The sequence below is a fragment of the Aethalodelphis obliquidens genome, unplaced genomic scaffold (genome assembly GCF_003676395.1).
Source record: "Aethalodelphis obliquidens isolate GAN/ISIS:26980383/991018 unplaced genomic scaffold, ASM367639v1 scaffold63, whole genome shotgun sequence".
NCBI classification, from domain to species: domain Eukaryota; kingdom Metazoa; phylum Chordata; class Mammalia; order Artiodactyla; family Delphinidae; genus Aethalodelphis; species Aethalodelphis obliquidens.
Window position 1 is genome coordinate 132,148 of NW_020838007.1, and position 27,739 is coordinate 159,886.

Sequence of the window (27,739 nt, forward strand, 5' to 3'; positions counted from 1 at the left end):
CCGGGGCAGTTCGGCCACGCACCGCGCCGCGGCCCGGAGGTGAGTGAGCGGCCCCGCGGCCGGGGCGCGCGGCGGACCTGGGGACGGGGGGCGCGGCCGGGAGCCCACCCGCCCGCACCGAACCCCGCCCGGGCCTTTGTGCCGGGGCCCGCCCGGGCGGGGGGCGCCGGGCGCGACGGCCGGGATGCGGGCCAGGTGGGGGCGGCGCGGCGGGTGTGCCCGCGCGATGGGCAGGGGCGCCGCGGGTAGGCAGGTGCTGGGAGGGGCGCCCGGGCCCAGGAGGGCTGACAGGGGCCCAGGGCAGCTGCTGGTGCGGAGCCAGGCCGGCGACCTGCGGGAGAGGCGCCCGGCGGGGTCTCCCGGGGGACGGCGGGAGCGCCGGCGCGTGGCCTGGGCTGAAACGGAGGCGAGGGCCCCGGAGGCCTGGGCCCGGGGACGCACGGCTCGCCGTTTTCGGTCACCGCTCTTGCAGCGAGCAGGTTCCTCGGAGGCATTTAGAGCGAGAGGCGAGTATCGACCCGCTGCGATTGTGATAGGTTCCCGGCTCGATATTTTTTCCCTTAAAAGGCGGTGGGGGCTTGGGGTTGGGGGGGTGAGGGCCTCGGGCCGGGGCTCAGCGTCCTGCCGGGGACCCGAGGGGCTCTGGCTTCAGGGCGGCGCTGAGTCTCTCTGGGCGTTGGTGGCAGGATTCTGCTGAGGTCGAGAATTGGGGTTCTCTGTGACCAGAGAAGAGGATGGGAAGGCGGCGCCCAGGCCGGGGAGTCCGTGTCTGGGGATGGAGGGACCCGCCTGGGGGGAAATCTGCTGATTTGGGGAGGCAGCTGTCCCCTGACCGCCCCTTTCTGCCCAAGTGATCTCCCTGCCCTGGGGATCGAGTCCCTCTGCCTTCTGCTCAGTCTGGAAAAGGCTCCTTGGCCAAATTCAATTAAGCAAATGTTTACTGAGCAGTTGCTCCCCCCGGGGCCTGGTGCTGGGGTGGGAGTGAACTGGCCCTGCCCTCCTGGGACTGACTCACCGCCCCCAGGGGGAGAAGCATCTCTGCTCAGAGAACCCAGCCCTGAAGGTGGGTGTTGGGGCCCCAAGTGGGGCCGGGGTCAGACGGGCCTGTGGGCAAAGTGACATTTGAACTGGAGCTTGAAGGACACGGTCACAGTTGGGGTGGGCATTGCGGGCAGAGGGGAGAACGGGGACGGAGACACAGAGAGGGCGCTCAGGCAGTCCAGTCTGGCAGGAGCACAGGAGGTCAGGCGGGAAAGGGCGGAGGCTGCCCAGGGCTGGGGCCGCTGGGGGAAATGGATGACCCTGGCGCCTGCTTCAGTGGTGGCCGCAGTCTCCTCACCTGTGCAAAGAGCAGCTCCATGACCCAGAACCGAGTGGGCCTGGAGAAGAGCTGGGAAGACCCCGAGGGCTGCTCGCAGCATAGGACCACCCTTCCAGGCAGGGCCAGGGTCCTGGGTAACCAACCCCTGGCCTCCTTCCTGGCCAGCATGGAGGATGATGTTGAGCTGGTGGCTCTGTCCCTTTGGGGCGTGGACGTTCGTGAGCAGTAACCGTGGAGACGTGGGAGTCTCCGTGCAGCGGCTGATGGCGCGGGAGGGCCTAGCCATGCCCGGATGCAGTGGTGCGCCTTCAGCATTCCCCGTGCTTCAGGGTCGATGGACAAGATGCTGGAATTTGGCTTAAAGCTCTTGTGTGTTGTACCAGACGCTGATTTTCTGAGATGGGAGGTGAATAAAACAGTCCCTCCCCCTCGGAAGGCTGGTGTTACCTTCTGCTGTAGATCTGCTCGCTTGCCCGCTGCCGGGGAGGTTTTTCCCTCTGAAGGGGCTGTTTGTCACTCATCTGTGTAGCGTGCCCCCTCCCTGACCCACCCCCAGCCACACACTGGCTTCTGGCCGAGGCCCAGCTTGCTGCAAGGAGAGCAGGGCCCCTGCCTGCCCTCTTGAGGGTGCGTGCTCAGCACGATGGAGCTGCCTTGCTCCATGCTGTCGCCCGGCCCCTTTCTGGGGGCCTGCCATAAGACTCCAGATTTGGGACACGGGGAATGAATTCCCCGTTCTGTCCCCAGCTCCTCAGCTCTTCTGTTTCCTGGAGTCCCAGGAGGAGAAGCACCCTGACTGGCTCTCAGGAGCTTCTAGGGCAATTCCAGGAACTTCTGGGTAAGCAGGAGAACTTGACAAGGCTGCCCAGGGCCCCTGCAGGGAGGCCGGTGGATGCAGGGGCGAACGGCAGGGAAGGCTGGCCTCAGACTCAGGGTGTGGCCCCAGTGGCCTCAGCCCAGCCGCGTGGCTGTCTCGTGTGCACATGCGATGACCAAGTGCCTCACTTTCCCCGCTGGTCGTGAGGACACGGCAGCCCTAACTGCCCTGTGCTGGCCCTCTGAAGACCCAAAATTCTGTGCGGCTGTAGGGTATTCTCCCTACTGCCGACCATGGCTGGGCTTGCAGGAACCCTGGAGGAGGCAGATTAGCACACTGCACCCTCAGGAAGGAAACCCGGGCTAACTGAGCCCCAGGGGCAGTCCTGTGGGCTGGCAGGGCAGAGGGCACAAGGAAGTGGACAGAAGCATCAGGGCAGACGCTGAGAGTCAGCCCAGGTAGGAGCCCAGAGCGGTGGCCTGACAGCTGTGCAGACTCGGGGGCGGTGGAGGCGGGGAGTCCCAGTGGAGGCGGCGGAAGACCTGGGTCAGGCCTGGCCCTGCTTCCCCCCCGGCCCCCCGCCCAGCCCCATCCTCTATGAGCCTCCTCATCCTCACCACAAACAGAGCCAAGAGTGCCCTGCCCATCCCCGCACGGTCCTCCCCACATCCACTCTGGCAGGGGAGGCGCCTCCCAGGAGCGAACTGACAGGGACTAACTCACAGGGACCATCTGGATCCCTGGGCTCGCGGGGGAGCCAAGGGAACGGAACCTCACCCGTTCGCTCGGCTCAGCCGTTCGTTCCTTCGGCTGGTCTTTACCAGCACTTGCAAGGGCTAGGGCCGTGCCCGGCACAGGGACACGACAGGGGGCAGGGCACACAGCACCCACTCCTGTGGCGCTCCGTGAGACCCGGAAGGCTGACAAACACCCGAGTAGCTGAATGCCAGGCAGGACAAAGGCCGTGAAGAGCCTAAAGCAGAAGGGGGTGGGGGTCCTGTGTGGAAGGGCCGTTGGCTCGGCACCGTGGAGAGGCCATGGGTGAGTTGTGAGACCAATGGAAGAGCACCAGGAGGGAGGATGGCAGGTGCAAAGGCCCTGAGGCCAATGCACCTCTGCAGCTGGAGGTCACCCTGCCCCCCAAGGTCAGGTGGCTGGAGCCCGGGATGGGGGGGGCGGGGTTGTGGAGCAGGTCAGGTAGGATTATGCTTTTAAAAGACCCGTCTGGCAGATGGCATGGGGGCCGCTACAGCATTCAGGATGAGGGGCTGCTGGCCCACTGGGGTGGGAGCAGGAGTGGTACTGAGAAGTGGTTGGATGCAGGATTTAGCTTAACAAGGACCTGCTGATGGAGAAGAGGAAAGGACCGCTCTGGAAGGACAGAGTTGGCCTTGGCGAGGAGGAAGACACAGACGCATCGCGAGAGGTGGGGAATTGGGAGTTGGGTTAGACCCAGGTGGACATGGGCATACGTGGCAGTCAGAGGGGAGAATCAGGCTGGAGCTGGAGACCTGGAGTCCCCCCACCAAGAGTTGGGGGGCAGGGGCCAGCAAGGTCACTCAGGGATCGAGGACAGGTGGGGCCAGAAGGGGCAGAGCCAGGCCTCGGGCCCCACGGCTCAGAGCTGAGCTGAGATTCCAGGGGCCGCACAGGAGGGTGTTCCTGGGAGGGTGGGTCCCCTGCAGTAGGCCTGGGGTGCATGGGGGCTAAGCAACATGGGCAGGACTGGCTACACAGTTTGGGGGTCCCTTGTTAAAAATGATTAAGCATTTCAGGACAGTGACAGCAGAGTGTCAGGCTGGGCATGGCGCGCATGTGCATGCCCGGGAAGGCCAGTTGTGGTGGTCGTGGTGGCTGCCAGGACGGTGCCCCGGGCTGGCATCCACTTTGCCCTTCACCTGCCTCCCATGGGCAGGTGGGCTGTGTCAGGCACTTGGGGCCACGGGGGCTGCACCCTGGCCTCTGTGAGCGGCGCTTCTCCCCCTCTGTCCGTGGACCCCTGGCCTCCATCCCTCGGGCAGGAGACACAGCCAGCTGGTAGAGGACTGGGCAGCCTGTTGGCAGGAGCGGGTGCATGTGGCGGGTGGCCTCACACACAATGGCTTCCTTGAGTTCGTCTCTTTTCCGAAGGAACCTGCTACATCACAGAGTTTTGAGTTATTTGCTTCTAAATTAAGGTATAACTTTCTTTTAGAGATGTCCCCGGAGAATCCATCAGAAAGTGCTAAGGAGTGAGGCTGTTAAAATCCGCGGTGCCGTGCTGGGGGTGGGGTAGGGGGAAGTGGTTGCAGACTCTCGAGACCAGCGCACCCTCCAGCAGCTACTGACCAGCACGCACCCTCCCCAGGCTCCCCCCGCCCCCGCCTCTACTGGCCATGCGGCAGCAGTCAGAGCCCAGCTGCAGAAGGAGCCCCTGCCTCGCCGAGCCCCCTGCCCTGGGAGTGGTGGCAGTCAGGTCGTGGCGTTGGGTGGAGGGGAGCGGCCGCATGTGTCGTGTCCCCCAGAGCCCCCGGGCAGGCGCTTGGGGAGGGCAGCAACGCTCACTTTCTCCTCTCACAGCCAGTTCCGCCAAGAAGGGGCCTATTTTTACTTCGGTTTTCTCCTCTCGGTGGAGGAGGCTCGGACCCGGGGAGGTGGGGTGGCTCCTGCGTGGGCACCGGCCGCCCGGGCCCCGGGTGGGTGTCCAGGGACCCTGAGGGCTTCTCAGCAGCCCGAGCGGCCCCCACTTCCTGCAGGCAGCCTGCCTCCGTCCACCCCGGGGTCCCCAGGGGTCCAGGAGGGCTGACTGGTGGGGCTGCTGTGCTGGAGGCCGGTGTGGCGCTGGGGCCAGTGCTAAGGTTCTGGCCGTGGCCTGGTCCTTTCCACTGGGAGGACTGGATCATCACAGCTGCTCTTTCTTCTCACCAGCGGCTCTCAGGCAGGGTCCACACACAACTTGGGGTGTCCAGGAGGAGGCTCTCAGGCCTCCTAATTCTGTTTTCCCGTCGGGGGCCTCTGTCCAGAACAGCACCTGTGTCCACACCCGCACAGATCCTGTGCCCCTTCCTACACGTACCCCAGTGTAACCGCTGCCTGTTTTCTTTGTCTGTGCTTATTCTCCGTCTCTCTCCCGGACCTGAACATAAGCTCTGCGAGGTCAAGACCTTCGTCTGCTGTTCATCACTGAGAATCTGGCCCCCAGAGCCCGGCCTAGCACTCAGCAGGGAGCCAGGAAACGGCTGTCAAAGGGGGCCACGAACGTGGCAGGTGAGCAGGCCTTCTGGTGGCTGCAGCCTTCACGTTGGAGAACTGTGGCTCCAGCCCAGTCCTCTGCCCCCGCGAGGTGTGCCTGCCGGTGGACAAACACAAACCACGCGCAGATGGACAACCACTGGCCGGGTGCCCGTCGGGCCCGACCGGTTCACTCACGAGCCAGAGGCAGGCAGGCTGCCCAGCTTCTCACGCTGCCCGGGTCCCCCACCGGGGGTCAGACGCCTCCGGCTAACAGTGGTCCCTCAGTGACGCCGTGTGACTCGGTGAGGCCTAGTCAGTCTGGGAGATTTGCGGTCATGACATTTAGAGTCGCGTCCATGGGAAAGTGTCCTCGGAAGGCGAGGGGAGATCCTGGTGGTGGGAAAGGACCATGGCGCCCACAGTGACCACATGATGACCAAGTGGGCTTTCCAGACAGCCCTTGTGCTCCAGGATGAGCTCAGCAGGGAGCTTGGTGAAGGGCAAAGAACACTGAATGGGAAGCTGGGAGACCTGGGCCTAGTCCCAGCTCCGCCTACAGTGTAGACACGGTGAATCCTCTTCACTCTGGGCCTCTGTATCCTCACCTTCAGATTAGGCTGGGTCGAGGGTGCAGGTAGTCTTCATTTCTTACTCCAGCCCTGAGGGGCTGCCCAAAGCAGTGTTGAGAAGGATTCTGAGGCTGTGTGGTGGCTCAGAGGAAAGTGGTCGTGGTTGATCAGTGGTGTCTGCGGTGGTACAGGACGCGGGATTTAGCCGTTCTTGCCAGGGGCTGCTCGAGCCCACCCGCCGCGCCCTCCCTCCTGCCCAGCAGCTGCAGCTCATCCTCCTGCCTGTGGCAGCCTCTCCGTACCCTGTCGAGTGAATGAGCAGGTGACTGAGCCTCGTGCTCAGCTCTGCTTGGCGTAGAGCCCCAAGAAGCCTGCCTGGAGCCGGGAGACCAGGTAACCCCTGGTCGTGCTGACCGGTGTGGTTCCAGCTCCAGGTGTTGTAGGAGTGGGGACAGTGCAGGAGGAGGGGGTGGGTGACGGGCAGGGCCGTGGTGTGAGTCCCAGGCTCCCAAGGATGGGTCATCAGGCTTCACCAGGGATGAAGATGAGAAAAGGCTCCAGGCTGCCAGGAGGGGCCCCTGAAGACCCTGTCAAGGATTTGCCACCTGCAGCTCTCACCCTGGCTCCAGCAGGCCCCCGTGACCCCAGCTAGTGTTGCGCACGCCCCCCACCCCGGCCCCGCCCCATCCCTGCCCCGCCACTGTGCCAGCGAGGCTGTGGGCGGGGCAGGGCAGGGTGGTGTGGAAGGGGCCAGACCAGGGAAGGAGCAGGCCCCACCTGAGGACCTTTCTCAGGTCGTCTACCTCTGTGCTGACCGAGGGCCTGGCCCTCGCGCCTCCTCCCTGCCCCTGCATGGTACATCCTTCGTGACCCCAGCTGTCCCACTGTGTGTGGCCTCTGGCCTGCCCACCTGTCCCCTCTTGCTTCCTGTGGCCCCACAGAGAGACCACCACCGCCAGCCAGCCTACTATCTGGCCCTCTTCAGTGCTTCTGGGTGCAGTGGCTCTGTCCCTGAGTTGGGCTTTCCTCCAGCGTGGTCGCCCCCCTCACCCGCTCTGTTACCTCTGTTATGCTGTGCAAACATATTTCTCGATAAAATGCTGGGAAGAAAAATAATTAGAGTGTTGCCTCCATTATCCAATTTCTGATTAATCAAACTCTCTTTGTCCTCGGCCAAAATCTGTTCATTTCCCTTAAACAGTGGGCCAGTGCCAGGCATCGATTTCCTGTGTGTTAACACCACGCACGCATGCACATCCCTGGCCCTGCCCCTGCCCCTACCCTGCGGCGGGGAAGAGGGAGGCACAGACGGGGCCGCCCTGAACCCCCAGCACCACCCTCTGCCTCCAGGAAGCTCCACGACCTCGATGCACCCACTATCCCAGCTCCAGCTCCCTGGCTGGGCTCAGCCCCACGCGACCTCGGTCTCCAGGTGCATTAGTCTTGTTGCTGGTGGTTCTGGGCTCTCCTGGAGCAGGAGATGGAGGGATGGAGGGCCGGTGCCGAGTGGTGGAGGGTGTGGCTGCTGGGCACCGGGCAGAAGGGTGAGCTGCATCCCCAGCTCTGGAGGGACCAGGACTTTGGGACGCGTATCCCTCACTGGCTCAGAATGGCTGGGGCTGGGCCAGGAGGCCAGGGATGGGGGGCAGGGCCTGTGAGGGGGCCTCAGGGTACGGATGGGGGCGTGGTTTCAGTGGCAGCCGCAGAAACGCAGCGCTCATAGGCTCACCAGATGGGGGGACACCCTGGGTGGGGGGCTCAGAAGCAGGGCAGAGTCAGGGTCGGTCCGGGCCACGCACCACCGTGTCCGTGTCTATCGGGGGAAGGCCAAAAGGCCTTGCTAGAAGACTTCCCAGAAGTCCCCGCGGGCCCCTCCCTGCCCTGAGTTGGCCCCTCCCTCACTCAGTACAAAGGGCTGGGGTGGATTTATCAGCACCTGCTTCCTGCCGGTTACTTCTGGGCCGTGGGACGCATTAGTGACAAACAGACCAGAGCCCCTGCCCTGTAAAGCCCCTGCCCCATGGAGCCAGCGTCTGTAAGCATAATGGGGTGGGAAACGTGATAAACGAGTCACACAGCAGGTTAGAAAGCAACAATGCTGTGTGTGTTTGGGGTGTCATAAATAGGATGGGTGGGGGGGGTCTCTGAGGAGGGGACCCTCGAGCCACTGGAGTGGATGCAGTGGCTCTCTGGACAGAGGATGTTCCCAGTGGAGGGAAGAGCCAGTGCAGAGGCCCTGAGCTGTCGGGACAGCACAGCAGGAAGACTGGGGGTCAGGAGTGGGGAGTGGAGGGAGCATGAGGGCAGGTCACGGGGTCAGGGCTGGTCGCAGAGCCTCGGGGCCACAGAAGGACTTGGACTCCAGCTCCGAACTGAGATAGATGTCTGGCCTGCTGCAGGAAGGTTTTGAGCATAGGAGAGACTGCCTTGTGTTTTTACAGGGATCCCCCGTCCGCCCCGTCGGGAGGAGCAGAGTGGGGGGTGGGATGGGTCGCTGGGGCAGTCCAGAGGAGGGGCTGAGGGTCGGGCTCTGGGCAGAGGCCCCCTGAGGTCAGGCCCAGCCCTGAGCTGAGGCCTTGGCCCTGTTAGGAAGGGGTGGGGGAACAGAGGGAGGTGTGCTGGGCACACGCTGGCCAGTGCCCCCAGCTCCCCTTCCCACTGCCTGCTTACAAGAACTGCCCTTCCCTCCGAGTGGGGCAGCACTGATTTCCTTCACACTCCAGAACTCCCTGTCAGTCAGGCCGAGGCGAGGCGAAGCAGTGGCAGAATCCACACCTTTGCCCAGTTCCCGACGGGGCCCGTCCTGCGACCCGACCCCCTCAGCTCTCGTCCTCGACCAGTCACGTGCCTGAGAATCCCTGTCTCAGCCTCTGCTTCTCGAGAACCGCATCCAGACAGGGTCAAGGCCACTGTGGGCTTGGACACTCCCGGGGGTGGCCTGTCTCAGAGGGGAGGACCGGGGCCAGCCACCGGCCTCGAGAGGACCCACGGGGCTGGACGGTGTGCATGCTCTGGGCCCTTCCTCGGACCTGGGACTGGGCTAGGCATCTGACTTTTTTGAGCCACGCTGGCCTGGAGACTGAGATCCCGCAGCCTGCAGGTCTGCGTGTGATTAGGAGGCTGGGGTAGGAGGCGGTGAGAAGGGCTTGGAAGGAAAAGGGGCTGGACGGAGGCAGTGCTCACCTTCCAGGTGAGAAAAAACAGGAAAGGAGCTGTGAGGGAAGGAGGCCTATAGAGCCCTCGCCAGAGAGGGTCCCACCTGGGGGTGACCAGGGCGGGGGCTGGGATCATGGGGGGCCACGCACAGAGGCAGGGCACAGGAAAATCAGTCCCCACCCAGCCCAGGGGCCTGAGTGACGGTCAGCAGTTCCCTCGCTGCGGAAGCCGAGAGCCAGGCTCTTGGTGAGTGCACCTCCTTCCCCTTGAGTGTGGAACCTTCCGGTGTTGTTTATTTATTTACCCCCGGCCTGGAGAAATCTCTGGCCTGGTTTCCTCCTGAGTCAGTGTTCCTCAGGCGATGCTATCACAGCTCGTCTGGTCGGCCATGGCGGCTGTGGGCCGGAAGGCTGCACACATGGCTGGGGCGTCCAGAGCCACGGGCCAGTGCGGGGCCAAGGGAAGGGCCTCTCCCGTCCCCTGTAGTGGTCCTGAGGCCAAGGGGCTGCCTGGCCAGGGCAGAGCCAGTTGTTGGAGCCTGTCTGCTGCTGGCGGCGCTGCCCGCCAGCCCCTGTCCTCCTCCCATCTGCTCAGACTCTGGCTCCAAAATAAGCAGGGAGCAAGGAGGAGGCGAAGGAAGGGGGCTGCTTTCAAGGGGAGACCCGCTGTGGGCCTGGCAGGCAGGCTGGGGTGTGTGGATAAGCTCACCCGGGGCCTGGTCCAGTGGGCTGGGGGGTGGCTGTCAGGGGTCCCCAAGTCAGCAGTGTCTGTTCTGTGTATCTTCCCCGAGCACCTGCTCAGAGGGAGGTGGAGCTGGGGCCCTGGGGAGGGGGCACGGGGGTCGGGTGTGGCCGGGCAGGAGGAGCCAGCGCCTGAGGAAGGGCCGTCCTGGGTGAGGTCCGGTTCCACTGCCCAGCAGGGGCGCCAGACACTGGGCTCAAGGTCACTCTGGGCGGGTGATAAGTCCAGCCGGTGCTGCAGTGGCCGGGGTCGCTCAGGAGGGAGGCTCTCGCTGGCCTCCGGGGGGACGTTCTCAGCTGGGTGGCGGGGTGGGCAGGGCGCTGTGGGTGTGGGGGTAGGAGGCGCAACCAGGGAGGCCGGCTTTGCCCAGAGGGCAGCATCCGGGAGGGCGGCCTGTCCCTGTCCCCTTCCAATGTTACTGGCATCAAGGTAAGCAGGGGTCATCTCCTCGGAGGGAAAGGTGTGGCTTTTTAGTCCAAAAGTACCTGTTGTTGTATCAGAAACCATCAGAGCGTTTGGATTCTGCCGTGTGCGATGTCTGCCAGGCCCGCGAGCTATAGGGTACGAGGGAGGCGCGGCCTGCGCTTGCTTTGCAGACCTTTCCAGGGAAGCCTCTTGCCAGTATCCTCCCTGATGCCTGGATCCAGGCTGGTGATGCAACCCGTGCCTGCCTCCTGCCACCAGTGGCAGCTCCCTGGGAGAACAGGGGTCTCCGGGGGGACAGTTTCTGCCCTCTGGCCCCTGGGGGGGTGGGGGGTCCCTGCCAGGGCAGCCATCTCTGAGCCGCTCCCTAGGGAACTGTGAGAGGGACGCTCCTGGGATGGACCTGCCCTGAGCTGGGCCCAGGCCAGGCAGGCTCCCCCACTGCCCAGCCGAGCCCTTGGTCAGTGTCACCCCAGCTGTCCCCACCCTAGCCCCCTCCTCTCCCCCGCATGACTGGTGGCTTCTTGTTGTCTGTCTCCTCCAGCGTCACCTCCTCGGACCTCCCCCAATCCCGCTAGTTGGCCGCCCGCCACACACACCTTCTCCCCTTCTCCACGGCACTGCTCTTCACCAGTCCCCCCACCAGAACACAAGCCCCTCGGTGCCCAGACTCACCCCACGTCCCTGAGCGCAGAGCAGAGCCTGACACACAGGCTCGATCCCCCGAGGGTACCGTGATGATCAGACAGGGCCCAGGGTCGACTGATGGCCTACTGGGAGGGCCGGGGGTCCCTGATGGGATGGAACTAGTGGATCAGGGGTGGAGCACTTTTCTGAGACGAGAGACAGTGTCTGTCCTGAGTGAGGCCGTGGGGTGCAGCACTGATGCCACCACCCAGGGGTCCCAGTGGGGAGGGGGTCAGGCCCGGGTATACTCTTCTGCATCCCAGGGGCTGGGCGGCCACCAAACCACGGAGGTGGCCTGAGGCCACAGCTGTGAGCAGCAGCCCCACCACCCTCCCCCAGAAGGCAGCCTTTATTCTTTCTGTCCTTTTCCTTCAAGGGGAAGATACCAGTTTGGACCCTCCCCCCACCCACCTTGATCCCGTGTTCAGGAGGAGCGGGGCCACAGCCTCCCTGGCAACACCCTGGCTGGCAGCTGCGACCCCACTTCTGTTCTGAGTTCCTACTGTCTGAGCTGTGACTTGGGCTTTCCGTTCAAAGCAGGAACACGAGGCCAGTTTTAAAGCACAGATGCCTAAGTGAAAATGCAAGTCAGTTTAAAGAAAACCACGGGGTAAATAACAGAGCAGGTGACCAGTGGTGCTGTGGGTGCTGGGGGGTCCTGGGTGTTGGAGGACCCACGGGCCCAAGCCCTGCAGGCCCCCAAAGGCAGCCCCGAGGAAGTCGCCCCCCTCCCCAAACCTCAGTTTCCACAACTGGGGTGCCGTGCCCAGCTCTGGACACCCCGCAGAGCTGAGGCAGGGAGCCGTACTCTCGGGACAGAGGTGCAGGACGCCCCCCCGGGGGGGCCCCAGTGGCCAAGGGTGCAGCCAGGCCCTCTCCCTGGCCCCCCGGTGCCCAGCTCTCCCGAGGAGGCCCCTCCCTGAGGCCCAGCCCTCAGCTGCCCTGAGTCCGAGAGCACATGCAAACGGCCCCATGGGGTCTGCGGGCCCGGGCTGGCCGGGCAGGGGCTGTTGCGCCCAGAGGTAAAAGGCCTGTCGTGGGGCCGCAGCTTGAGTTCAGGCGGGTGGAGGCGAGTAGCAGAGGGGCGGGGAGTGGTCAGAAGCGCGCAAGCAGAGGACACGGGCCTGTTGGGCGCCACGGGCGGGTCTAGGCCAGGCTCGAGAAGACCCAACGAGAGGCGCACAGGGACCCGTCACTCGGGCTCAAATGTCCACCCAAAGCGGAACTCTGGGCTCCAGCTCACCGGGTGCGCACCGGCAGTGGGAAACGGGTCCTTCTTAAGCGGGGAGCACATGGGTCAGCGGTAACGGCCACAGGGAGGGAGCTGACGCGGGGATGGCAGTTCTGGAGGGCGGGGAGAGGGACCCACTCTTCAAAAGATGGAAACGACTTGGGTGGTTCAGGCCCAGGAGGCCAGTGACAGAGGCGTGTGGACAGGACATGGGCGTTGTGACTCAGGCAGGCCCCCCCCCAGGCCTCTACAGAAGGCTGCAGGGGCCCAGGAGCAGCTGCAGGTGGAGGGGGACAGCGGTGCTGAGTCATAGCCCCACCTAGCTCCGCAGGGGCAAGGGGCAGGCTCTGGGGGTGAAAAGACCCAGGACCTCAGACAGCCCTGGTCCCCGCTCTGGCGCTGGGGACTCGCTGGCCGGGGTGTCAGGTGGGTGGTCTCACTCGGCCTTGCTGGCCCTGTGACCTGGACTGCCCTCTGCCCTGGGGTCCTCCCCCCGTGCCCCGCACGGCTGGCCACCTGAGTGACCTCTGCTTGGGCCTCAAACGCCCCCTCTCAAGCACACCCTGATCTAGTGGCCCAGGGCTCAGCGTGGAGCAGGCTTTCCTTGGGGCAGAGAGGGGGTCTGGAGAGGGAGGGGCTGGGCCCGTCTCTCTCAGAGGAAGCGAGGACCTGTGAGGAGGGTGCCCCACCCGCCGGGTCCAGGCCTTCTCAGGCCAGTAAGCCGATAAGCAATCTGTCCTTGGAGACCCTCTGGCTTAGCCTGGCTTGGGTGCAACACCTTAGGTGACCTTGACCCTGGGCTCCCTTCCTGCGTCGGGGGTGGGGGCAGGAGGAGCTGCTGGGAGCCAGGTCAGGGGCTGGCGTTCCACAGCCTTGCTCCGCCCCAGCTCCTGACACAGCTGCGAAGAGGGTGACAGGGGACCCGGGTGTCACGTGGTTGGAGCCCTGGGCCAGGCCATGGGGGGGCGTCCAGGGTACAGGGCGCCAGATATGCAAAGGCCCCAGAGAGGTGGCAGCAGCGTGTCCCCACCCCTGGCTCCAGGCCGTCACCAGATTCCGTGACATGAGACTTGAGAGGGCTGTGTCTGGGGAAGGGCAGTGTAACAGGAGGGCAAGTGGGCCTGCCAGGCGGTGAGCCAGGGTCCGGGGTTGGGGGTCGGGGGCAGGGCAGGGAGGTTTTGAAGGGAAGTATCTGCCTGAGACCACAGGAAGGAGAGCAGGTTTCAGCCACAGGGCTGCTGAGTGGGCTCTGGGTTTGGGGTCCTGCCCTTGCAGCCTTGGGGTCCACAGGTAGGCAGGTCAGTGAGTCTGGGAAGCCTATGAGGGGCTGTGATGGAGCTTGTCAAGACCCTCAAAGGACCCAGTTTCTCCCCACAGCTGCTGGGGGGCCCCCGTGGGTCCACATGTGTACACCGAGCCTGCCAGGGGTGCACCTGCCGCTTCTCCCCAGCGTCCCCTCTCGAAGAACAGCCCCCCTCCCGCCCTGGGGCCAGACCCTGGGGTGCCCTGAACCCAAGCACGGCCCCGTCCCCTGGACTGCTGCGTGCAGAGCCTTCCCAGTCCAGGGTTGCTGTTCACGCCTGACTCAGGGAAGAGGCCGGCCCCTCACTCTCGGCGCCAGCCCCCAGCATCCGTGCTGTCCCTCTGATGCCAGGCACGTCCCCATCTCAGGGCCTTTGCACCCGCAGTCCCACTTTCCTCACCACCTCCTTCCCAGACGCCGGCCCCACAACCTGTGCAGCCTGCATCGCCCCCCTCCCCCACCCCCACCCCCACCCCACTCTCTGGAACTGGGCCCCTCCCTCACCACTGCTCACTTGCTACATTTGGTCTGATGCCCACCCTTCTCTGTCAAGAGTCTTCAGCAGTGGCCCCCCTCCATCACCGCCAGCTGGCCCAGTAAGTAACTGACAGAGCCCTGACTCCTCCACGTGCATGCCTGTTCCCCACATGCCATGTGCAGCGGCACAGATGTGCATGTGCACCTCCCTACACACACGTACATGGACCTGCACGCAGGCACTACGTACACCAGTGTGTGCACACGTGTGCCGTCCTGCACACGGACACAGGCACGGATCTACAGGCATGCGACCACAACACGGATGTGCACCCGCGCTGGGGGCTCCTCCCGGCCGGCCCGCCCCCTCCTCTCTCCCTGTGCCTCTCTCGTCTGTCTCGGTCCAGCCACCCTGCCTTCCTTCGGTTCCCCGGTCACGCCATGGCACCCCTGCCCGCCCCCCACCGAGTGCCCCTCCCTCCCCCACTCCTCAGTGATTTCCAGCCAGACCCAACAGCGCTGTGGTGGGGCATCCTGGGTGTCGGGACCTGGGGACTCATGAACAGTTACTGGCCAGGGAATGATGTGGTTGTCCTGCCCTTGGCCCTGTGCCTCAGGGCTGACTGGGGACGTCCTCAGGGGTCCAGGAAAGCCCAGTCAGACCCAAAGAGATCGAACTGGCAGGAGCCTCCGAGGGGGTGGGGCTGTCCCAAGGTCCCCCTGCTCACAGACCCCCCTCCCTGTGTCCGCGCACAGCCCCAGGCTCCACCACCCCATAGGTGGCAGTTGGCTCCCAGACTTGGCCCGACACGCACAGTTGCCCCCAGCCACGATTCCCATATACTCCTCCGTTGCCCTGTGGCTGCACTGGTCAAGGACCACGTGGCCAGCCCCACTTTCCTCATGGGTGTGTTAAAATACAAATAACAAAATTTACCATTTTAACCACTTTTAAATGGTACAGTTTAGGGGCGTTAAGTACATTCACGTCGTTGTGCAACCGTGACCACCATCACCTCCAGAACCTTTTCATCTTCCCAAACTGAGACTCTGACCCTATTAAGCAACAGCTCCCCAGCCCCTGGCACCATCTACTTTCTGTCCCTACGAACCTGACTGCTCTAAGGACCTTACGTAATTAGAATCCTACGGTATTTGTCCTTTTGTGCCGGGCCTGTTTCACTGAGCATAATGTCCCCAAGCTCATCCATGTTGTGGCAGGTGTCAGAATTTCCTTCCTTTTTAAGGCTGAATAACATCCCCGTATATATTTTTATCACATTTTGTTTGTCCATTTGTCTGTCAGTGGACACGATTTGCTTCTGCTTCTTAGCTGTTGTGGATAATGCTGTTATGAACATGGGTGTACAAAAATTTCTTTGAGACCCTGCTTTCAATTCTTTTGGGTAGGTACCCAGAGGTGGAATTACTGGATCATGTGGTTCTGTTTTTATTTTTGAGAGAAACCTCCATACTGTTTTCCACAGTAGCTGCCGCATTTTACCTTCCCACCAACAGTGCGCAAGGGTTCCAATTTCTTCATGTCTCGTCAGTATTCACTGTTTTCTGGGATTTTTTCAATAGTAGCCATCCTCATAGATGTGAGGTGGTATCTTAGTGTGGTTTTGGTTTGCATTTCTCTAGTAATTAGTGATGAACATCTTTTCATGTTCTTATTGGCCATTCATGTATCTTCATTGTGCATGTCCATTCAAGGCCTTCGCCCAGTTTTGAATCAGGTTGGGTTTTTTGTTGAATTTTAGGAGTTGTCTCTATATTCTAGATATTAATCCCTTATTAGGTATACAATTTGCAGATGTCTTCTTCCATTCCGCGGATTGCCTCTTTACCTGCTGATACTGTCTTTTGGTGCACAAAAGTTTAAAATTTTCATGAAATCCAGTTGGTTTTTTCTTTTGTTGCCTGTGCCTTTGGTGTCTTATCTGAGAAATCAGTGCCAAGCCCAGTGTCAGGCAGCTTTTGCCCTACGCTTTTTCCTAAGAGTCTTACAATATTAGGTCTTTGATCCATTTTAAGTTAATTTTTGTATGTGGTGTTTGGTAAGGGCCTCAGTCTGGTGGGAGAGACCAGAGAAGGGACGGGCGTGGTAGGGAGAGGTGGGGTGCCCGCTGGTGGCCACGAGGGCCTGAGCTGGCCCGTGAGGAGCAGGCAGGGGTCCCATGCCAGAGCCAGGTGGAGGGTGGGCTCCCCAGGCTGCATGGGGTTGGGTGCGGGGGGTCGTGTGCGGCGCTTGCGAGGACGCGGCCGACGGTGCAGTCTGTTCAGGTGCAGCCCTGCACGGAGGCAGGGGACAGGCCCGCTGGACCCCATGCCGTGTCACCTGCCCGGGTTAAACTATGTTCCGAGAGACGGGTCACCACAGGGAGACCCAGCGCCTGGGGGCCTGCTTGTCTCTGGGGGCCCCAGACAACGGGAGGGACCTGCTCTCCTGGGTGACCTTTGTCCCTGTCGCTGATCAGCTGAGGGAGAATTGGCCACTTGGGGCCTGCCTGTACCTGAGACTTTAAGACACAAAATTGAGAAAAACGGAAATGTCAACATGCGGTTCCCCCAGTGTAGCCAGCATCGCCTTCAGAAGGCTGGGCACTGGGGGCCCTGGGCAGACGCTGGGCTGGAGCCAGATGTCCGGGGCTGCCGGCTGAGGGCAGGGCCGGGTCATCAGCAGGGACCAGGGAGCAACCACTGGGTCCCTGTCACACATACTTATGGTCCAGGGCAAGTCCCTGGTAGGACTCTTGTCTGTAAACCTTTCTTATGACACAGTTCATGAGGGAAGTATAGGAAACATGGTAAAATGCACAAATCCCTTGTAATTTCACAACATAGAGCTCATTGCTGCTTGGAAAATAACTTCGCAGACCTCTGCTCACACAGTACGTGCACGCATGTGTGTGTTGGGGGGCACATGCCTGTGGGTGCGTGTGCTGCCTGTGTCCTATATGCATCGTCCTACGAGACACTCGAGAGCACCCACCCCGTTCCCAGAGGGGGGTCATCTCGGGGCTTCTGTTCTAAGCGTGATCGCCATCCTTGCTGGGGCTGTGCTGAATGACCAGCCGTTTAGTCGCTGCTCTCAGCAGAGACGTCTCCTGGTACATCCCCCACCGTGGGCTGTGGGGCTGCTGCGAAGCAGGAGACACTCAGCGCCCCAAGGCTGAACCCCTCCCCCCTTGCCGACCGGGCACCTGCTGTGTGCCGGGCCCAAGTGCTGCCGCGGAGGGCGGGGCAGGACGGGGTGGAGGCCCAGGCGGCAGAATGGGGGGCGCTCACAGGTGATGGGGATGGGGGTGGGGGGAGCGCTGGCTGGGTACCAGGCTCTGTGCCGGCCACTTTACCTCTTGGGGACCAGCTCTGGGTGTGCTGTGATCAGTGAGGGACAGGCTCTGAGACGGGGGTCATGGGCCCGGCCACACAGCTGGGCTGACACTCACCACCCTGAGAGCAGTGGGGTGCATCAGGGTCCCCTCGAGCGGCAGGGGGAGCCCAGGGAGAGAACGGGCTCGGGGTCAGCTCCAGGGCAGGATGGCGGGGACTGGCAGGCATGGAGGCGGCTGGGAGAGTGACGGGCAGCTAGGGGGACATGGACAAGACTCGGGGTCCTTCCCACCCAGGGCCTGCTGTGGGGAGAACGGGGGCATTAGGGGGTGGATGCTGACCATGGCAAGATGGGGGTGCTGCAGGGGGCAGGCAGCCAGGCAGGGACAGAGGCTGTGTGGATGGAGTGAGAGGGGTGCCGTCCTGGGCTCCCAGGAAGGGGCAGAGGCTGAGCTTTGGGGATGCCCTGGTGGGAAGGACCCAGCCCAGCTGCTGCAGGTGGTCGGGGGAGCCCTGGGAGGAGCATGCAGACCAGACTTCCCGGGTCAACAGGGGGCTGGCAGAGAGCTGGTGCTGAGGCCCTGCACCAGGTGTGAGCACAGCTGCTCCTTATTGACCAGCGGGGGCAGGGGACCTGAAAGGCTTGGCCTGGGACCAGGTAGCCTCTGGGCCGCCCCTACCTTGCCCTGGACTTGCTGTTTCCCGATGGCCTTGCGTTACTCTCTGGCCTGTCCTGCCGCCCACACCTGGCCACCGCCCTGCCCATTTGAGAGCCCCTGCCCTGGAGAGAGCAGGAGTGACCCCACTCCCGGGAGGTGGTAAGAGTCGGTAGCACCCAGTTACCCTGGTCTGGGACCCCATGGTAAACATGTGGGTGCAGCGCCAGCAGCTGCAGGAGAGGGTCCGGAACCACCACATGGAGTCCTAACCACCACCAGACGGAGGTCTGAGGCTCGGCGAGGGTGAGGTCGCCGGGTCCGGGTGGGCAGGGCAGAGTGGCGGGGCGCTGTGCTCTCTCCCCTCTGAAGACCCTCAGGCCTGGTCCTGGCCTAGCTGTGGGCACTCTTTCCTTGAGCGCCAGCTTCAGGCCAGCTGGCCGGCGGGAGGGGTGCAGGGTGGCGGTCAGGCATGTTTTGCTGGGGTTTGAGCTCCACTGGGGGGGCGGCGGGGGCTCTGATTCATCATTCCCCAGGCCGCTTCCCGCCATCCAGGGCTTCCCTGCCCACCCAGCCTGCGGTGGGAGGAGGCTCATGCTGTTCCCTTGTTGGCAGGTGAAGGCGGATGCCCAAGGCAGGGGGACCACAGGGAGAGCCCGTGACATCCTTACTGGCAGCCAGCCCTCCAGCCACACTCGGCAGCATCACCCCAGCAACCAGCGACCAGACGGCTTCCCACCGTCAGGAGGACAGGGAATGACTGCGGCGCATCTGGCCCCGCGGTGGCCCTGAGAGGTGGAGTGTCCCTGAGTGAGGGCTCAGCCGCCTCCCACAGCGCAAGAGCCATGCCAGCTGGAGAGGAGGCGCCAGGGCAAGGGCTGCAGTGGGGCATGGCCTCGCCCCCCCACCCACGCTGAGCGCTCCAGGGCACCGGCTCCCATCCACTGGGCGCACCTGCCTCGAGTCTCAGCTCCCCCGCTCGGTGGCCACCGGGAGAGGCGCCCCATCCCGTGCTCCACGTCTGGGCCCGCCGCTGCCGGACCATGGGATGTCGGCAAAGCTCAGAGGAGAAAGAGGCAGCACGGCGGTCCCGGCGAATTGACCGCCACCTGCGTTCGGAGAGCCAGCGGCAGCGCCGCGAGATCAAGCTGCTCCTTCTGGGCACCAGCAACTCGGGCAAGAGCACCATCGTGAAGCAGATGAAGATCATCCACAGCGGCGGCTTCAACCTGGAGGCCTGCAAGGAGTACAAGCCGCTCATCATCTACAACGCCATCGACTCGCTGACCCGCATCATCCGCGCCCTGGCCGCGCTCAAGATCGACTTCCACAACCCCGACCGTGCCTACGACGCCGTGCAGCTGTTCGCGCTGACGGGCCCCGCCGAGAGCAAGGGCGAGATCACACCTGAGCTGCTGGGTGTCATGCGGCGGCTGTGGGCCGACCCCGGGGCGCAGGCCTGCTTCGGCCGCTCCAGCGAGTACCACCTGGAGGACAACGCGGCCTACTACCTGAACGACCTGGAGCGCATCGCCGCGCCCGACTACGTGCCCACCGTGGAGGACATCCTGCGCTCCCGGGACATGACCACGGGCATCGTGGAGAACAAGTTCACCTTCAAGGAGCTCACCTTCAAGATGGTGGACGTGGGCGGGCAGAGGTCAGAGCGCAAAAAGTGGATCCACTGCTTCGAGGGCGTCACCGCCATCATCTTCTGCGTGGAGCTTAGTGGCTACGACCTGAAGCTCTACGAGGACAACCAGACGGTGAGTGAGTGACTGGGCTCTTCTTCTGCTCGTTGCTGCCACGTGGGAGCCGGCGGGATCCTGGCTGTGTCCAGGGCGGGAGGGGAGTGGCTGCTGTCCAAGGGGGGCCAGGGCGGCTCCAGCGAGGACCTCAGGGTAGCGCCTGCTGTCAGGACGTCTGCCTGGAGGGCAGCTCTCGGTGGCCGCCCCAGCTGGGGGGCCCCCAACTCCACTGTAACCCCACCCTGGGTTCCACCGGGCAGGGATACCCTCTGTGCTATGCCACCCTCACTGGCTGCAGACAGCACTGCCCTCGTGCTCACAGGCCCAGGTGGCCTCACCTAGGTGCTGCGAGCAGACCACACACCCCATGCCTGATGCTCTCGGGGTGCAGAGGGCCAGCTCTCTGCTGAGCAGGGCCTGCTCCTCGGCTCCCAGAGCATTTTGGCCACCTGGGGGTGGGGGGAGGGGAAGCTGGCACCACGAGGGGCTTCGCCGCAGATGAGGTTGAGTGCGGCCAGGTGCACAGGGAGTGACCCTGGAGGCAAGAGAGAGTCTGGCTGCCCTACAGGACACGGCACAGGCCGGGCATCCGGTTGTTGGTCCGTGTGGCAGTTCAGTAAATGCAGCAGCTCCCACCAGCTGGGCACCATGCTCCGTCCCAGGAACCTCGGCGCCGCAACCCTGTCTGGGTCCTGAGAGTCTGTCAGCCACAGGGTTAAGAACCTTTTCTGAGGTTTAATCCCCAGGGGTCAGGTAGGGGTGGTAATTCCTTCAGGCCCTCTTCCCAGGCTGAGAACCACCTTGTGGGCTGGGAGCTCAGAGTCACGTGGCAGGGAGACCCCAGAGGTGGGTGCAGTGCAAGAGGTGCTGAGGGACAACCTGGACCCGGTGCTGAGCCAGTGGAGGCTTGCGGGGAGCTGCTGGCAGGTGGGAGCCAGGCCCCTGGCAAGAAGAGGGTGGGCAGTGCACTGCAGCCCCAACCGAGGTAGGAGGCCCAGGCACGGGTGCTGCAGTCTCCCGGGGCACCCAGGAGCGGTGGTGGTGGAGGCCGCTCAGACGGATAGGGATGGGTGTGGCTGGGGCCGCCCCACAGCAGAGGGTCTGTGCCAGGCAGGCACCGAGCAAAGACCTGGCATCTGCCCTTAAGAGGTCTTTGATCCTGAGGGTGGGGGGGCATGGGGGCAAACAGGGAGCCTGCAAAGGAGCTGTAAGTGGTGTTGGGCTGGGTGCCAGGGGCTCGGGGAGGTGGCAAGCTGGCGGACCTAGGGGAAGGGGTAATGATGTTCTTGAGGGGGATCCTTCATGCTGGGAAATGAGGGGACCAGGCGATGGGGCGATGCAAGGAAGGGACACCCGGTCTTTTTAGGCAGGTGACGGCTTTATTCGTTGGGTTCAGCAGGGAGTCCTAATTTTGGGCTGCAGCCCCAGGAACTCTGCGGGCGGCTGCAGGTGGTGGCCACTGTGCTGGGCACCTGACTGGCTTTCCGAATAGAGAAGGGTATGCGACACTCTTCAGGTTTGCACGGAGGCCCAGCCTGGTGGAGAAGGGGGAGCAGCTGTAGGAGGCCAGGGAGACAGGAGGCAGAGCCGTGTCCCAGTAGCATGGGCCTGGACAGTCTGCAGCTCCCTGTGGGCCAGCCCGTCTTGCTCCCAACACTGTCCCCCAGAGTCTTGTCCCTCTTCCGCCCACCCCCACTTGAGGGCCACGTGTGGTCTGGGCAGCGGAGGAGCGAGGTCAGGCTGCTCGATGAGGCATCACCGTGGGCAGAGGGCTTGGGGCTGACCAGGCCCTGAGGCGAAGCGGGGTGCCTGGGCAGGTCTGCAGCCACCTGGGCTCCAGCCGTCTCGCTCTCCGGGTGCCTGCCTGTTTTTGGCTGTGTCCTGAGGCTGGTGGTGGCCTGTGCTCGGAGGCCTCTGGGGGCCACATCTGTCATCTCCAGGACGGGCGTGGTGAATTCCCTCGGTGCTGGGCGGGCTCCCAGACTGTCTGCTGGCATGTCCTGCCCGCCATGTCTGCGCCCACAGGTGTGCCGGGTCATGGGGGCAGGGAGCCTGGTCCCTGCGTGGGTCCCGTGTTTCATGGAGGCATGTGGCTGCCCTTCCTGCTCAGAGCCTGTGACGGGTTGGCGGCCCAAGTGGCCCAAGTGTCCTCAAAGATGAGCCCCAGGCCAGGGCTTCTGCCTGAGGCCCTCCCAGCTCCGCCCACTGTCCCCGCGGCCCACAGCCCTTCTCCTCTCTGCTCTGGCCTCGCAGGCTCGGCTCACTCCCACGTGCTCCGAGCTCTCCAGCCTTTAGCACGTGGCCACCCTGTCCCCTGCCCCTCGTCCCTTGCCCGCTTGCCCTGTCCTCCAGGTCTTATGTCAGGCGTCACCCCCGCCCAGTGCCCGCACACCCCTCCATCACCGTTGCTCATTACGGTGGCCCCGTTGTGTGCGAGCAAGTAGCCGCCTGGCTGGGTCACGTCGATGACTGGGTGGACGGGCGGCCCCCGCGGAGGTTTCTCGGTGAGGCCCGTACGTCCTCCTCCTGAAAGCAGCTAGGCTCTGGGGCCATCACGGTATTTCCTGAGGGGAGAGGCCAGCGGCCAGGCCCGCGCCCCCTGCCTGCCCACCACCTGGACTCGGCAGGCCTGGGGAGGTGGTTGTTCACCAGAAAAGGAGATTCTTGATGAGAAACTCAAGCAAGGCTGGAAATTCACTGGATTCCAAGTGGTTCTGACCTTTCATGCTCTACCAGCAGTGTCTCGATGAAGAACAAACTCTGCTGAGCAGAGACAATACCAGCCATGAGTCCTACCGCCGCCGGCGCACGAGGTGGTCTGACTGCCACCTGGGGAGAGCCCAGCCCGCCTCTCCGTGCTTGGGGGAGGCGAGCACTGCGGAGGGGCTGGGACTGGGCTGCCACCCTGTCTTCTCCTTTCCAAGGGCCCTGGCAGAGGCCAGGCGGCCAGGAGAAACCAGAGGCTCCCGGGGCCTGGTGCCAGGCTCTGGACACGGCTCCTCGGAGCTCCTCCCCGCTCAGCGCCTGCGGCTTCCTCCCACCCCACCCCCGCCACTCCCTGCACCTGGTAGAGGAGTCCCTGCCCCACCCCCACTTGCCCGCTGGTCAAGCGTGTTCCCAAGGGTGACGCGTCAGCGTGTTCCCAAGGGTGACGTCAAGACCCCTGGGCGCAGAGGGCATGGAGGGCTGCGGCACGTGCAGGGCAGCCCCTGGGCAGGGGGCAGATTCCAGGCGTCTGTGGACCATGGCAACCAGCAGATCCCAGGAGCTGTGCTCAGCCTTGGTGACGATTCCGGGCCCTCGTCCCAGGAGGATTTAATGGGTCCTTGGCCTGCCTAGGGCCCGTCCCCCCTTGCAGTCCTGCAGACACCAGGGGGCCTTCACTGTCCCCATGCGGGGCTGTCCAGGCAGCACAGGAGGCCAGAGCACAGCCCAGTCACGCGTCACCTGGTGGGTCCTGTGGGGCGGCAGCCATGCCCAGGGTCCCCATCACAGGTGGGAGGACAGGTCACAGTCCGAGCTCATGCAGCCATGGGCCCTCCCCGAGCCACATCTGCTGCCTGGGCCCAAGGCAGGCTGCCCTGCCCCACCCGCCCTTTGGGGAGCCACTTCCTTCTCCGCCTGGCTCGTGGCCTCTTCCCAGGGTAAAGAAAGATGAGGAACTCAGCCATGGCCCGCCTGGGCGCCCACCCCACATGGCAGCCCCTGAAGCTCCCCCCCTTTAGTACCTGGCAGGCGGGACCCCAGCACCCTGCTGTCAACCTTCCACCCAGCCTCAGCCCAGCGCACCTGCTGAGGGACCCATGGCCTCTGTATGGTTCGGGGGGTCCTTCAGAAGGGGAGGACGAGGCAGCTGTGAGGTGTCAGTGTTCTCACGGGAGCACCCTCAGCGGCTCGCTCGCTGCCCTGTCCTGGTGAAGCTGTCAGCAGGCCTGCCGTGCGCCTGTTGTATACCTGCCGTGCGCCTGTTGTGTACCTGCCATGCACCTGCTGGGTGCAGCTGCAGGCCTTAACGTGTGTGTGCAGTGTGCCCGAGGAGGGGGGCTGCTCCAGGCTGTCCTACAGGTAGTGTGCTTTGCCATTCAGCCCAAAAAGGGAGCATGTTTCAGTGGTAATGAGGAACGGCACTGTGTCACAAAATGGTGCTGCCTGGGTCTGCGGCAAAACTGACCGTCACCCGCTGGTGACAGAGGGGTGGCATTTGTGCAAAGGACGTGGTTACAAGTGGGAGATGCGAGAGGTGGATGATACCCGGCTTAGATTAGGAAGGGACCTGACGTACCCTTTAGTGCCCTTAACCAGCCAGCTTTGCAGATGAGGACACTGAGGCCCAGATATCACTCATCATGGGTCCCAGGGTGGGGCAGTGAGCAGGATTCGGGGGACTTGAGTGGCCATCAGGGTTGGCACTGGCCCAGCAGCCCCCACCCCTTCAGTGGCGGGACCACAGGGAGCTCCAGCAGAGCAGGTCCCCACTCTGCCTCCTGCTCCCGACCCGGTGGAGGACATAGTTCCAGGAACCGTGCCGTGGGGACTTGGGACAGAGCCAGAGAAGCGTGCCATTGACCCGCCAGAGGCCACCAGCCTCCCCCGCCAGGCACTGGTCTCCCCAGCAGCTCCTTAGGGTCTCGTGATGTGCCAGGGCCACGTGCACCTTTGACCTCTGCAAACCACGCTGCCCCTGGGACAGCAGAGGCCTCCTGGACCAGAGCCAGGAGGCAAAGGCAGCTAGAGGGCCAGGCCCCCGGCAGGGCCACCACGGTGCCTCTCACACCCTCTCACACCGGGTGCAGCGAGCACAGGGCTCAGCTGGCCCCGAGCGCTCCCCCCGCTGGCGTCCCCCTCCAGGCTCAGCCCAGCCCTTTTTCTCTGTGGCCTGTTACCCCTCCCAAGTGTTGGAGACGTGTGGCGGCTCGAGGGGGCCAGGTGTGCACTCACAGCCGGATCGTTGGTGGCCCGGAGCCGCTGCCGGCGCTTGTGAACAGTACCCACCTCTGTGCGGGCTCCTCCGGCCCTGGCACTAGCCGGGTTCCTCGCTCCACTGCCTGGCCCTTGTCTCAGCCCTAAGGGGGCTGAGGCCATGTGGTCCTCCCCTCTGTGGGCCCTGAGCCTCGCGTGGGCGAGGGGGAGGGTGGGTGGAGAGGCAGCAGCCGCAGCTGGCCCTCCCCTGCTCCCAGGGCAGCCGAGCACGAGGCCCCTCTCTATGGCAACTTCCTCCGTTCTCCCTTCCCTGTCACACTGGGCATTCCCAAGGGCTCCTGCTTCCTGCTCCCTTTGTGCTCAGCTCGTGCCCAGAATAGGTCCTCCATCAGAGGTCAGCCAGACGGAAGGACAGAAGGACAGCCAGGCCACCTGCCACTCAGTGTGGCCTCCCTCCAGCCCCGTTCCTCACCCTGGGATCCTTGTGTGCCCGCCCCTCCATGGTGGCCACCTCCTGCCACGTCACTAGAGCGCCCCCCCCACCCCAGGCACAGGCTGTCACTGGACACAGTGGAGCAGGTGGGACGTGCCCCCCCGCCCCGTCCACGCTCCACCTCTCCCACATGACAGCCTTTGCCACATGCCCTGGTGGAATCTGCATGGGGGTGTCCACGTGTCCCTCAGATCTGAGGCTGCGATCCTTCCCCCATAGGCGGGTTGGGGTCAGCCTCTTGCCAGGTCGCGGACCAGCCCTGGGAGGGAGGAGGGGGGCGCCATTGGCGCTCTGTGGGCAGCGCTGGCCCCCACCTGCACAGCACACCCATCCACTGGAGGGCAGTGGCTGGCCAGCACCAGCTCACAAGTGCCAAATTTTCCGTTTTTAAGAAGTTTGTGCACTGTTTGACATAATGTTGGTAGCTTAAAATCAGCCAGGTGAGAGTAATGACACCATGGAAGTTGGCAGCCTCTACAGCCGGCCCCCACCCCAGCCAGATGTTAACGTTCACCAGCCTCCTGCAGCCGGTGACCCCCGAGCCCGGGCTGGAAGGGCCTGCCCGTCAGGCTCGTTCATCGGTGAATGACAGTGTTCACTGGCTGCATCCTTTTAAAGAGCTGTCAGCCTCCTCTGTGACCCCTCAGCGCCTCCCTGCTCTGGCCCTATGACCACACCTGTCTTTTCTGTTCACGTTCGTCCTGCTTGCGAATGATCATCTGCCAGATGGCTTCGTGCTCTCCCCGGGCAGATTCACGAGAATCAAGCCTCTGCACAGGGGAGCAGCCTGGAGCCGGCTGGTTCTGCCATGTCTCTGTCAGCATGTTGGACTCACATGCGAATCTGCTCCAGCCGGGCCTCCCGGGTCCCCGCCTGAGGACAGGCCCCCTGGGGCTTGTTCAGGAAGCAGTGAGGGACAGAGGCGACTGTGGCCCTTCCTCCCCTGAGGTCACTTGGGGACCGCATTGAGCAACCCCTGGAGGCTAGAGTGGCTCCCCCAGTACCCACATCCGCTGGCCCCATGCTGGCTGTGGCTGGCCCCGAGGCACCCCAGTGCAGCAGCTCTCTGGGTCCAGAGAACCCCAGGGGGCCTCCTGCCCTAGAGACCGCCTTGCAGGGGAGAAGGGAGCAGGGCCTGGACAGATTGGGATGAAGGTGGGGATGGTAATCTGGGCTCGACCTTGCGCGTCCAGCCTGCGTCGTGGGGCCTGTGGGGGCGGCCCACAGAGGCAGGACCGAGGGGTTTGGGGGGCCATGGAGAGCTGGGCCAGCTGGGCGAGGCCCCGGGTGCCAAGCCCCACTCCCAGCACAGCCTGGGGTAGACATTGCTGCCAGGGCTCATCGGAGCCTCTGCAGCTCCCATGTCTGCGCACATCCTCTCTGCCAGGTGATCTGCTCTTCTCAATGTCCCTGCACCCCGCGGAACATCTGTATCCCGCACTTACCAGGAGCTTCAGGGCAGAGGGACCTCCCCAGCCCGCATCCCACTCAGCGCCCAGGCCCGCGGGTTAGTTAATTTCCTGAGCGCATTAGCCCCACTCCTTACGCACACGTCAGAACCCAGAGGGGTTTTTAAGACGCAGATTATTATGGTTTTAAGGGATTTCTATAATCTGAGAACTGAAAAACAACTTCTCCACGTAGCAAGAACAGGCTCCAGGGAGCTGGCTGAGACCACGGGGGGACCCTCGGTAACCAGCACAGACAACTGGCCTGAACAACACCGAGAAAGGCTTCTGTGCTAACAGAACTCGGGGACCGCCCCCGCCCCCCCCACAGGCCCCTCTGGCTCTGACAGTCTAGTGTTTTGGTAGATCTGAATACAGTCCGCTAGGGGAAGGGAGCATGGTCATCTGAGGGGAGCCCCCCGGATAGAGCAGAAGGTGGCCCTGTTCCCTGCACGTGGCTCCCCACTGGACACATGTCCTCAGATCCAGAGACCCAACTCAGGCTGGCCCGGGAACCTGGGCCACAGCTCACCCTGACCCTGTCTTCATCACCCCTAGTTGGTGTCTCCTCAGCTCATGTATTTGCTCTAATTTCATGAATAAAACCACAGTCACCCAGAGGCCCTGGGCCTCATGTCCTGAGGTTTGTGCTGAGGCCAGCCCCAGGCCACAGCCCCACACACCTTTTCGGGCCTTCGGTGACCCTGGGAAGGCTGACGGCATCCTGGCTGAGGAGGCCCAGAGCCTCCAAGCCACATGGCACAGCTCCGTGTTCCCCAGAAGCCATAGCCTCTGGGCCTGTGTCTCAGGCTCCAGGAAACCAGCTCTGTAGCCAACCGCCAGCCGCTGGGGAAAGAACAGTCTGGAACAGCTGACTGGGGCAACCTGTGGTTCTTGGGCGGCTTCCCACCCCGGCCCTTTGTTTACTGCCTGCCGGCTCCAGGGACGCCCCCTCGGCTCCTCTTTCAGCCTCATCTGCCCAAAGACAGGACCTCAGGAGGCGAGAGGGGGCCAGCCACATGCAGCCCCAGTCCTGTGCGTCCTCAGCTGGACAAGCTGGTCCAGTTGTGGCTCCCTTGTCTGCAAAGCCAGACGACAGATCCATGGCTCAAGGACAGGATGCAGTTCTGACATCTGCCAGGTGCCTGTGCTTGGTGCCTGCAGGGCCTGGGACTCTGGGGCTGGCGCTCCGATGGAGGG

The 27,739-nt window shown here is 63.5% G+C and overlaps 2 protein-coding genes across 3 annotated transcripts in view; one reads left to right on the forward strand and one right to left on the reverse strand.

Moving 5' to 3' along the window:
• Positions 1 to 27,739, reverse strand: part of RSPH14 (radial spoke head 14 homolog) — a 60,861-nt gene that overhangs the window by 8,830 nt on the left and 24,292 nt on the right. The gene's annotated exons all lie outside the window — the stretch shown is intronic.
• Positions 1 to 27,739, forward strand: part of GNAZ (G protein subunit alpha z) — a 42,077-nt gene continuing 14,338 nt past the window's right edge. For both annotated transcript variants that reach the window (XR_003429091.1, XM_027088612.1), the window contains exons 1-2: positions 1 to 39; positions 18,546 to 19,696. Coding sequence is in view for 1 of the 2 variants with exons in the window: in XM_027088612.1 (XP_026944413.1) it covers positions 18,974 to 19,696 (723 nt within the window). In the remaining variant the exon portion in view is untranslated. The remainder of the gene's footprint in view (positions 40 to 18,545; positions 19,697 to 27,739) is intronic.